The 12902-nt window shown below is 34.0% G+C and overlaps 1 protein-coding gene across 1 annotated transcript; it reads right to left on the bottom strand.

Annotated features, from left to right (window-relative positions):
- Nucleotides 1-623: 623 nt before the first annotated feature.
- Nucleotides 624-1951, bottom strand: LOC145106635 (uncharacterized). Its single transcript, XM_079043591.1, has 6 exons — nt 1782-1951; nt 1507-1698; nt 1323-1427; nt 1192-1249; nt 994-1092; nt 624-716 (listed from the first exon to the last, which is right to left on the bottom strand). Exons 1-6 carry the CDS (start codon nt 1949-1951, stop codon nt 624-626), a joined length of 717 nt encoding a protein of 238 aa, XP_078899717.1.
- Between the last annotated feature and the right edge of the window lie 10951 nt (nt 1952-12902).

Genomic DNA, 12902 nt, shown 5'->3' with positions numbered 1-12902 from the left:
TTGCGCGTCGTCTATAGGCAACGTGTATTTACAACGCGCATTTATGACACGCATTGCGTATCAAGGAAAGCCCTGTCATAAATGAAGACGAAACGCATTTTCGTGTCGTAACCTTACGGTTCCCGTGTTTATGACACGCAAAGCATATCACGGAAGCCCATGTCATAAAGGAAGACGACATGCCGTTGCGTGTCGTAAGATTACGACGCGCCTTTAGGACTCGCAATGCGTATCATTAAATCTACTGTCATAAACAAAGATGACACGCATTTGTATATCATAAATTCCAACTGCTAGTGACTGTACACCTTTACGGCGTGCATTTACGACACACATTTACAACGTGAATACACATAATAAAAAAACAAATATATATACCAAAACATTCATTTTCATCTAAACGTCAAACAAGTTACCTAACAACATTACATATATGTCGAATTACCTAAGTTACACTACATGTCAAATTACCTAAGTAACATTACTAACAGTTAACAAAAACGTGTACACATGGGTGTCAAAAGACTACCTAGCATTACACCACATGTCAAAAGACCATACCTAGCATTTCACTGTTAACAATAACATTATTTTGCGGATACATTGTCAAAAGACCATACATATCATCGATAAATGAAGCCCGTAACAAAATCTGGCCATTCTTCACGTATCCCGTCGATATCATCAGTTGTGTACTCAACTTTGCCATCCCCGATCTGTTAAAAAATTTTCATATTGTTTTTATTAATAAAAAATAGCATATTAACATATTCTATAACAGTAAGTTGCTATATTTAACAAATAAGCATAAAATGTAAATTATTCTTTCTTAATAGAGCATTGTACTTTCAAATGAATGAAAGCACATTGTTATTTTTGCATGTAACCTAATATTTCAATTATAATTGTGAGAGTAGGATGCCATAAAATGATCATTTTTCAATTCCTTTCCTATTAAATTATAGTAAAAAAAGTAGAATGCTATATCTTTACATTGTCTTTGACCAACACTTCAATTCCTTCTTCCACTATCTCCTTCATGAACCTTAGCATGTAGTAGCCACACTCGGTAGATCCGGGCTGAACTGGACACTACACAATTACATATAAAATGATCATTGCAATTGATCCAAAAAATAAAGTTAAAACTGCAATTTCAATAAGGAATTAAGTGTTGACCGTAACATTAACCCAATTTAGTTTAACCCTTTTGTTGGATCCACTTTGTGTAACGTACAGAACCATTTCCCTGTAAAAAAAACATTAACAAATAGGTGTTTATTGTATTCACATCAAATGTTTTGATAATTTATATTACTTACGAATCAACAATTTGCTTCAACTGCATATTGAAATTGTCAGAACTCAAGGAATCAAGATAATAGCAAGTATCCGATTTCATGCCTGGTACACCCAATACCCAATGTCTTTTACAAAAACCACAAACAAAATTAAGTCAAATAACATAATTGCAGTCATTTTCAAAATAAAATGTCAAAATCAAACCCGGGATTGTAGGGCATAAAGATGATGTCTTTGCCCTTTCTATTAGACAACCAATTTGCTAAACCTCTGCTTGCATCGTCAATATTCTTAGATTTCCCTTTACGTATACTTGGCGAGATTAATGTTGGGTTCACAAAGCAAATTCCATGATCTCGTTCTGGGGGGCCATACTTCATTTTGTTAAAAAACACCCTGTTATCATACAAACACTAAATTCATTAAACAAATTTTGTTTTAAGACACAATCTTATTTAAATTAAATTTATTGCACTTACATCATATAAGACACAATGACAACACCAGCCAGCTCATCCATTGTAAGAACTGCTTCAAAATCATCCCAATTTAAGTACGTGTAACTATCGTACCCAAAAAGATCGTTCTCACTCTGCACTTTTATAGAATCAACTTTTGTAACTTGTCCATCATCCATCATTGCAGTCATTTTCAAAATACTACTCTTCTCAATCCTTATCCTTGTCTTCATCTGTGCTCTGGTTCACCTTCTTTGCAATGTCACATTTTGTTTCTCCTTCTTTTTAATCTTCTTTTCTATTCCATTCCTTTCTTCCATATCATTCCCTTCTTCCACATCACATGGTTCTTTTTTTCCATCACCCATTTTTCCTGTTCCCTTTTCTTTCTTATTACTTCCTATTCCTTCTTTTAAAGGTGTTGCATCTTCCTTCACTGGTGTTGCATCTTTCTTCACTGGTGTTGCATGTTTTTTCACAGGTTTCGCCACCACTTTTCCCTACAAAAATTATCAAAAATATAGAATGAAACAGGAATCATTTACTGAAGCTGAAAAAGAACTCACTCAAATATCCGAAAAATTAAGAAAACCAAGGGCAAATCTATGAAAACTTTGTGTGCAAATAGTATTACCAGGTCAGAGCATCGAATAACTAAGTGTCTTGGCCAACTTAGTATGTGTCCCAGTGCATCTTTGACCTTCACAATGAACTCTTCTTCAAGTGGAATGGGTATTAAAACTTCTCCTTGTAAAATTGTTTCCATCATAACTTCAATGTTTTCATCTGTTACATAAACGTAAAACTAATTAAGATCCAATCTTCTAAAAAATGAAAATATATAAATAGTAATAATGCAAATATTTTTCAAAATACCCGATGCACTATACTTCATTATCGTTCCTTTAGCGACTACATTTGAAGCAAATTCATCCGCAAGAAGACATGAAGTATCCTACCAAAATATAGTATCTTAGTTTGTAGAAAAAGAAAATACTTTAAATATATTTTTCATAATTGTCTTCAAGGACTTACAAGTGATTCATCCCGTGGTTCTTTTTCAACATCTTCAATGACGCCCCCTAATTGGCAATTTGCAGCTTCAGAAACATTAAGTACACCTCTTTTTAGTTTCTCCAAGTCATCTTCAAGTTTGTTGATTCGTTTATCCACCCTCTCGTTCTCAATCTCCAAGTAATACTTAACATTCTTGGGTAAATAAAAGTATTGTTGTGGCGTTATAAATTTACCCATCCCTCGTGCATGCCCACGTTGTTCCTGAGTACCCAAGGCCTCTGTAAGTACATCATGTGTTCCACATGTAACCTCTCCAAAGCTTCCCGATTTCTGCAGCTCATCCTGTAAAAAAAAATTGGGACAAATGTTACAAAAAAAAATGGGACAAATGTTATTTTTTTTATATATTTGGCAATCAATGAAACTTACAATTTTATCAACAATCATCTTCACATCTAATTCGTATCCTCCTGTCTTCAACTCTCTTGCTTTTTTCCACAACAGTGTCCTATCAATCTCCTCTTCCGTCTTGCCGGTTTCTTGCATCTAAATTATCAAGAATAACAAAGTCAATTAACATAAATATATACAAATAAAATAATCAATACTTAGTGGGAATCATACAATGTCATTAATGAGTCCGACATATCTTTTTCTGCTCAAACGATGATTGTATTTATGATGTGCACGGGTATTTTTAGCTTTTGTACTTTTCTCCTGCATTAGAAACATTAAAATTGTAACTACAAACTTTTAACTTTCCACTTTTTTGTAATTCTATGGGATACAAATGCATATAAGAAAAGTTTAACAAACCTCCCACTTTTTTGTAACTCTATGGGATACAAAAACTTTTCTAGTCTTCTTTCTTTATAAACGGATAATCTTTCAGCGGTTTGAATAGATTTGCCTTGGGATCTTTACTTCGATTCTTAATGAACTCGGCATATAGATAATGTTTGAAGTTTCTCCACTTCTTCCCAATCGATTGGAGAGTTTGCTTCCGGCTCTTTGGGTCAACTACAAACTTTTCCTGAAACATAAAAAAAGGGTTACTCCATAACTAGGGACAAAAACAGATCTGAACAGGGACAAAAACAGAAACAGTGGATAATATAACTTGGTTCAAAAACAGGGACAAAAACAGATCTGAACAAAAGGTAATAACAGGAAGAAACAGAGACTTACTAAAACATATTGCCATGACCCTTCCTTTACTTCATCACTAACTTCCAACCAAGACTCATAGGTTATGGGAACCATTGTTCTTGCAACCAAACCCTCAAAAGTAGACAGTTTTGTGGCTTCCTTTCCAACCGGGACACCTTTTTTATTGTAAGTTACTACAAGTTTCACTTTATTAGCTTTTGCCTTTGTTGTTGGACCTCTTTGTTTGGAGTCCTCATCTTGATCAAAAGCTGAATTTGATTCCATGTCACAAAAACACAACCTGTTTCAACAAGATTCAAATAAAATTAAGTACATTGTTATTTGTTGCAGTTGGAAAAAAATTAATAACATTCAAAATCTGAAATAAAAACATACCAAAAACTTTATTATTCTGCAAAAAAATATTTAAACTAATATGCCCTCGCCATCCGGGCGCGTACACAAAAAATCATCATCAATGTCTTATAAAGTGGAGTCTTTTGTTAAATCAAAAGTAGCATCAAATTCCAACATATCATCCGTTTCACCATTTGATCCATACTTTTATATTTTATGTGGTGTGAATCCAACAACATGCAAATTCTCATCTTCTTGATCTTGAACATAAAAAACCTGTTTGACTTGACTAGCTAATACGAACGGTTCAGACTTCTGACCAAGCCTATCAAAGTTAACTACCGTGAATCCTAAATCATCCTTTTTTACTCCACGACTATCAACCCAATCACACATGAATACAGGAATAGTAAACATATGATAAACAAGATCCCATATCTCCTTTATACGACCGAAGTAAGTAACAACACCATACACAGGATTGGAGTCTTTTGCACTAGCAATCTGCATAGTATGTGCAACTAAAGATACTCCACTGCATTGGGTTGTTCTAGACTCATCTCGAGATGTTGTATGAAAATGATACTCATTTATGGCAAAACCGTTATATTTACTAAAAGCAAAATTAGGCCCTTTGGCCAACCAACGAACATCATCACAAATATCTTCCCCGTTAGCCAAACGTTTACCAACCTATTAGAAAAATATCTAATTAATGTAATTCAAACAAAATAATTAAAAATATTTTAATTCTAACAATCTTATTTTAAAAATAAACCACTTTCTTAAACCAACTAATAAATGTCCGACTATGTTGGCTCTGCAACCATGTACTCTTGCGAGCGTGACGGGGGTTGAGATCCTTCAATTCCAACATATGTTGCCGGAAGTGTATTACAAGTTAGAAGAATGTTTTATATGATAGATAATGGTATAAGAGTATACAGTTTCATGTAATTCTTACTCTATATACGGCTCCACAACAGCAGTGTTTCGTAATACATAAAGATGAGCTTGATCAAGTAACTGAGCATCTACAACATCGATTGTAGCCTTTGATAAAGGCTTGCCGCTACAGATTCTTTTATCAACATGTTAATGAGGATTGCCAATTGATTTCATGTTTTTTAAGTAGTCTGAACAAAATTTTAAGGCCTCCTCCACCACATAACACTCTGCAATGCAACCCTCGGGTCGATGATGATTCCTTACATAGCCTTTAAGTGTTTTCATGTATCTCTCAAATGGATACATCCACCTAAAATGAACCGGGCCACACAACCTCACCTCTCTAACTAAATGCACCATCAAGTGAGTCATGACATCGAAAAATGAAGGAGGAAATTACTTCTCTAACAAACATAATGTTAATATGATGTCACTTTGCAACTTTCCTAGCTTACTAACATCAACAAGTTTACTACACAACTCATTGAAAAAATGACACATGCTTAGGATTGTTCTCCGCACCTTAACATCTAACACCCCTTTGATTGCAAAAGGGAGAAGCTGTTGCAATAGTACATGACAATCATTAGACTTCAAACCATTCATCTTTGAAACATCATCCAACACAAGATTCTTGAAATTAGAGCAATACCCATGAGGAACTTTTATGTTAGACAGGGTATCATAAAATAGATGTTTCTTTGTGGAATTCAATGTGTACTTGGCAGACGGAAGCCAATGTCGATCCCTTTTTGGTTGAGGTCGTAATTCAGTCTTAATGCCCAACGCTTCAAGATCTTGTCGTGCTTTAATCCATCCTTCGTCTTGTGAGGCAAAATCAACGTTGTCCCATAAAGACTATCAGTCACATTTTTTTCTATGTGCATGAGATCTAACTGATGGCGAACAGGAAACTTCTTCCAATATTCAAGTTCAAAAAAATCGACTTTTTATGCCAAAATTTAGATCTCTCGTCGATACTTTCTTTTTTCTTTTTTGACTTTTCCTTCTTTGGCGTTTCCTTCTTTGACGCTCCCTTATTTGACTTTATCTTCTTTAACTTTATCTTCTTTGATCCTACCTTCTTTGACTTTATCTTCTTACCCCATGTAGTCTCAAATCCCGCCAGATAGTCATAAATATCTTCACCTGATGATGGTTGGGGCATAAAATCGTGCTCTTATTGATTATTGAAATGTTTTTTTCTTTTAAGAAAAGGATTTTCAAGTGGTAGGAATCTTCTATGCCCAAGGAAGCATACTTTTTTGGACTTTGGCAACCATTGTGAACAAGTATTCTTTGACCATATTGGACAAGCATAATAACCTTTGGTAACACACCCCGAAAGATTACCATATGCGGGAAAGTCACTTATAGTCCAAGGTAATATTGCTCTTAGATTGAAGTATTCTTTCTTATAAGAATCAAAAGTCTCAATGCAATTTTCCACAAGAGCTTTAGATCTTCTATCAATGGTGCCAAGTAGACATCAATATTGTTACCAGGTTGGTTTGGTCCGGATATCAACAGAGTTAACATCATGAATTTTCTTGACATACACAAATAAGGGGGTAGATTATATGTTATTAGGATAACCGGTCAACAACTATGCTTGGAACTTAATGACTTGTGAGGATTGATACCATCATCAGACAAGGCTAATCTAATATTTCGTTTTTCTTGTCCGAATTCTTTCCACGTGTTATCAACAAGCTTCCAAGAAGGGGTATCGCGAGGATAGTAAGCTTCCCATTATTGACCCGACCTTGTGCATGCCAAGTTAAGTCATGTGTAATTTGTGGTATTGAAAACATTCTTCTAAATCTAGGGATGATAGGAAAATACCACAAAACTTTTGAATGTACGTTTTTTGTATTCTTCTTCCAACGAGAAGTGCCACAAGTTGGATATTGAGAAGCATCTTTATGTTCTTTCCAGAATAGAACACAATCATTTTCACATGCATGAATCTTCTCATATTGTAGACCTACTCCTTTTAGCAACTTCTTGGACTCATATATCGAGCTAGGGATGGTATTGTTTGATGGTAAGATATCTTTTAGGACAGACAACAAAGCATCAAAACTAGCATCAGACCATCCAAACTGACCCTTCAAATGTTGGAATTTCAATAATCCACTAAGTGCATTATACTTTGACCCTACATAAAGTGGCTTATCACATTCTTCAAGAAGTGATTTCCATGAATCAGGTTCTTCGTCTACATATTTGAAGGCATCATGTAGCATATCCTTCGTATAAATAGCATCATGAGGAATGAAATTGTTAGGGCATCTAGAATCACTCTTGGGTTGTTTTTCTCCATGGAAAGACCAAATCTTATAATTCTCATAGATGTCGTGGTCAAACAAATGATAACGGACATTGTCAATTAAGTGGTGACACAAATTGATGCAATTTACACAAGGGCATGGAATAACATCTAACTTTGGATTATTACTTTGTGCAAACTCTAGAAAAGCATTCACACCTTCATCATATGCATTTGATAATCTACTAGAGGAAATCCATGATTTATCCATTAAACATTTGTTTCCAACCTACATAATTATTTACCATTTAAAGCAACAATGATTATGCATGTTTAGGGACAAAAACTGTGCAAAAACAAAACTGTATAGTGGCCAAAACTGTTCAGGGACAAAAAAACTGTACATGGGCCAATCTTGAAAAAAAAACTGTTCAGGGGCCAATCAGATGTCAAATACATGTTCAGGGGCCAATCCTTTACAAAAAAACTGTACTTTTTCGGCATCCAGGTATTTTTATTTATTTAGTAAATTACTTTTTCAGCATGTTATTAGTATAAATCACTGTTTTCTTTTTATTGTAGTTCAGGATTGCATGTTGTTCATATTAGTTTTTTAGCATGTTATTAGGGGTAGTTTAGTCTTTTGTTTATACTATTAAAAAATTTTCAGCATGTTATTAGGGGTAGTTTAGTCTTTTACAGAAATATATATTAATAGATGTTAGTAAAGGAAAATTAAAAAATAGATCACTCCATTGAATACCAATGGAAAGACTTCTACTTCTACTCCTAACCCCATCAAGATAGTGAAAAGGGATGCCAACTCATTGAGACTTGTGAGTACCAGATTTCGCTTCCTTTCTTATATATATATAGATATGTATTGTAACATCTGTTTGGCTTGATTTGATATCAGTATTTAATAATATTGGTAAAATAAAATGAATGAAATCTTGCAGAAATTGGCAGTGGGGGATATCCCAGAAAAGATAATGACTGCTATACATGATTATGTTTATTGTTGTAAAGTAGAATGTTAAAATTAAAAAACTCATTGTGATTATTACAATTGTTGTACATGATTATGTTTATTGTTGTAATATGTTTCAGGAATTGAAGCTAGATGTTATTCAAAGCTAGTTGCAAGTATCTCTCTCTCCCCCCTTTTTATCCATGCTATAACATTTATTGTTATTACTCTTATTATTTTTATTGCTATTGTTATTATTATTATTATTATTATTATTATTATTATTATTCTTAAAGTGATAGTTAGCATGAGTGTCAAACACCCCTTGTTGGGTGTGTTTGGAAATGATAAATGAGCAGGACCTTCAATGATTTGATAAATGAGCAGCTTGCATATCTTCCAAAAAAGGGTATTATCGTCATTTTGATTGTTATGCCCCTGAACCTCATTTTAGACATATTTTAGACATATTTCTAGGTGAGGCAGTCAACTTGTCGCAACTGGTATGCCCATGAACCTCATTTTAGACATATTTCCATGGGTATTATCGTCATTTTGACTCGTTTTGCAGAACCTCATAGATCTATCTGGCTCCGAGAGCTCTAAACCTACCGGTATTCGTAGAATCTTCCTAGTACAGAGATACAATTGGAATGAAAGGTAGCCGAACGAGCTGGTTAGTTTTCAATCTTGAAATAATAATTATAATAATAATAATAATATTTAAATTAACATTTAATTTGAGTTAAACTTTGGTTTTCAAGGTAATGCTAGTGGTGCATCATCATCATGGTATCTGAATCTTTTTACATAACAAAGATTAAAATTATAACATGTTTTAATGGGTATTAATGTTATTAAAACAGTATGTCCCAAGGGATACTGGTGGGAAGGGTAGAAATGGTAAAGAAAAGTCAACATATGTTCAGGTCCACAAATGTGATGATCAACAGCCTGTTTCTGGAAGTGTTGTACTGGAGGAAGGACGGGGTATTATATATATTATTACTCATCACTCTTTTTTTCTCCAAAATTAATTTATAAATTTGTGAAGGTTCTTCTGGAATTCCTGATATTGGGAAAAAGAAGATTCTGTTGTTGAAGGGAAAAAAAAGGAAATACCCCTTGTAAGTTTTGAATGGCTAACTCTTTTATTAATTTAAAAAGAAAATAGAATAGTAATAAGTAATTAAGTAATAACTACCATTTTCAGATAAGTAGTGGTTTGTCATCTGTGAAAAATTCCCATGGTTCTGATGCTCCAAAACAAAGGGAGGGTCAGGGGAGTAGTGGAAGGGTGATTAGAAGCATACTTTTCATACTTACCAAGTTTGAAGTATCTAATGAAGATATGATACTTTTCATACTAATTTTTTATCAGCCATTAATAAAATGCAATACAAGTTCCTAAAAAAATTAATTATACAAGAGAGGCCAAATATTGGAGCAATTGGACTGCTAGTGATTCTTAACAAATAAAGGTTTACTTTCTATTTGACTAGTATGTGTGTGGAGTTTCCCTCACTTTTTATAAAAATGTTTTATATATATATATATATATATATATATATATATATATATATATATATCATAAGTTTTAGTTTTACAACTTTTACTTACTTGGATTGTTATTTGTGGTGTTAAAGTTATGTTGATTTAGTGATAAGTAATGATACTAAATCCTTTGTCCAGTGGAGTCCCTATTGTAATAAGCAATGACACCCTAGCTAGGCTTGCTAAAACGGTTATAGCTTTAAAAGAAGATAAGAAGCAGAGGTTAAAGAAGGTATGGCATTTTCCAACTCCTTATGTCTATCCTAAAATCATATTATGACATGTTTTTCTTTCTGTTTTGCAGCTTCAAGAGTTAGCAACTCAGCTAATATATGGATTGAATGGGTTAAGCAGTTAATCTGGACAACTATACATGGCTGCTTTTTTTTTACTTAATTTGAACATAATGACTCAAGGGGTTAAGCCAAAAAAAACTGACTTAATGTATTAAGATACTAACCCTGTACGGCTATTTTCAATTTTCATTAAAATTGATGAATATTGTGAAAAAAAAAATTTTAGAATGTAAAGTTAAAATGGTCATATAGTCTCATTCAGATTGTTTATTAAGTCTAGAAAAGAAACAGACCTTATTTATACAGCACTTTATCCAGATAGACAACATTACCCATTCAGCCATACAGAAGTTAACAGGGAAAAAAAACCTTGGTGGAAAGTGGTACTACTGGCTTTTTGGGACAGGTAACTGCAGTTAAGTTTTTCTTCAGTTTTTTAAAATTTAAAGCTTTGATTTGCTCCCAAAGTTGCCACCTGTCTCTAGTTCATTTCTACTCACTCTTTTGATATGTCAATAACCCTTATAGTGTGGTTCTGTTTCTTTACAATTAGCCACTTTACTTCATACCACACTTTCTTGTTTTGATCATTTCATCTTTTCTGTTTCTCTATGTGTACATCATCTAATACTCATGAAGCTTCTTGTTATTTTATCCACAACGATTTTAGCTTATGGCTAGGTTAGCTGGCTTAGTCTACGACTCTATGTTGAATATTGGCTGAAAATCAACTAATATTGGCTGTAAATTAGCTAATATCATTCTTGCTATGAAGTTTGGTAGAAAGCAAAGAAACTTTACTTAAACAATTTCAATCACATATACACAAATGCAACGTGTCTTTTGATGTCTTTATCTTTTAATGTAAGCATACCTTAGACATCTTAAAAGAAACTGGCATAACCAACTATACTAAACTTATAGTCAGTCAAATGGATTCAAATGGAAAGCTTCTTTTAGATTGAGTGAGCCCTTATCAACCCCATGTAAATCTCATAGGCTTGTTTAGTGTATTGTATTGTTACTGTAAAAAATGTTCATAGTTTATACAAAAATATTTCCTTTATAGATAGAAGCATGCTAAAAAAATTATTCCATATTGTTTTATGTTTCTTGAATTGGTTGTGATGAGAAAATTTTGTTTAATTTGTTTTACAGGTCACTGTTCACATCAAGGGTTAGACTGAATGCTATGAATGTCAGCCAAAACCAGCACCAAAGACTTATCATGTGTGTACTATCACAAGCACTCCATCTACGGTAATTTCACTTATCAGGGGCATTCTTGTAATTTCACATTGGAATAGGACCGAATTATGTCAGTTGTTCTTTAGAGAACAGAATAAGGAGTGTGGTCGGTAATTCATAAGACATTATATGATTTTGTTATGTGGGCTGAGGTGGAAGTTGAAAGGCTAGATAAGCTTAAATTTAGCAGAATGAAAGAGATTGCATTTAAGAGGCAAGGCGAGCTTGAAGAGATTTTCGCACATGCACACATTGAGATCGACTAGCAAGTTGCTAGAGAGAAAATTTTGGCTCTTATTGATTCTGGGAGTGTCGAGCCTTCTGAGTTGCTTGCAGACATGGATAATCAAATCATAAAAGCCAAGGAAGAGGCAATCAGTAGGAAAGATATATTGGATAAAGTTGAGAAGTGGATGTCAGCATGTGAAGAAGAAAGTTGGCTTGACGATTACAATAGGGTAATCTTTTCTTTTACTTTTTTGCAAATTAACCCTGAAAAATTAGTAGCTGAAATATGTTGATGGTTTAATTTTTTGGCTTCATATTCATAACATAACTTTAACACCACAAATAACAATCCAAGTAAGTAATGATACAGGTAATCATACTTATGTGAAAAGACGATTATGCCCTTCTCAATAGCAGCCTACAGGAACAAATGTACTGATAATTGGCTACTTGCTCTATATGTGTGACAGAGTAGGTTGGCATTGAAACCTGATGGCTTGTTTTTAGCAGCTATTTTTGGTGGAGAAACACTAAAGTTAGTTTTATTTTTTATTTTTCTTGCAAAATGGAAGTTTACACAAGACGAAACCATGAAAAGAGCAGCTATAATCGACAATCGGAGGAGAAAACCCAACTAAGTGCAAGCATATACATGAGGAGAAAACCTAACTAACAGCATTGATTTTCTTGAAATATTACCTTGTGTTCAACTTGAGAAGCTTCAGAAGGTGAGAAACCCTTGAATGTGTTCAATTTATCATCAATTTCATGGATACCAGGCGCTTCTTCCCCTCATTCTGCTCTTGCTCTTCTGTCACTTGGTTCTAGCAAATAGAGATGAAAGTTAGTTCTCTGGCCAACAGGGGAAGTTTCAGCAGGACACCAAGCTCAAGTAACTTCTCCAATACCTTAATCGGACCTAAGGCACGTAAAATTGAATAGTCTCCAACGATGGCAGGAGAGTCTAGCTCGTTGGCGATGCAAAGTCAGCCGGAAGAGAGGAACCTAACGTCGTCGGAGGGGAAGTTGTCTGCAAGGCGAGTCGACGATCGATTGTAGAGAGTGTATTGAGTGATGATCAGTGAATGTTTTGATCTTTGTTG

This window comes from Lactuca virosa, chromosome 4 (assembly GCF_052849685.1).
Source record: "Lactuca virosa cultivar CGN04683 chromosome 4, Lactuca_virosa_CGN04683_v6, whole genome shotgun sequence".
NCBI classification, from domain to species: domain Eukaryota; kingdom Viridiplantae; phylum Streptophyta; class Magnoliopsida; order Asterales; family Asteraceae; genus Lactuca; species Lactuca virosa.
Note: the sequence above shows the minus strand (reverse complement) of the source record. Positions and strands in the feature narration are given on the sequence as shown.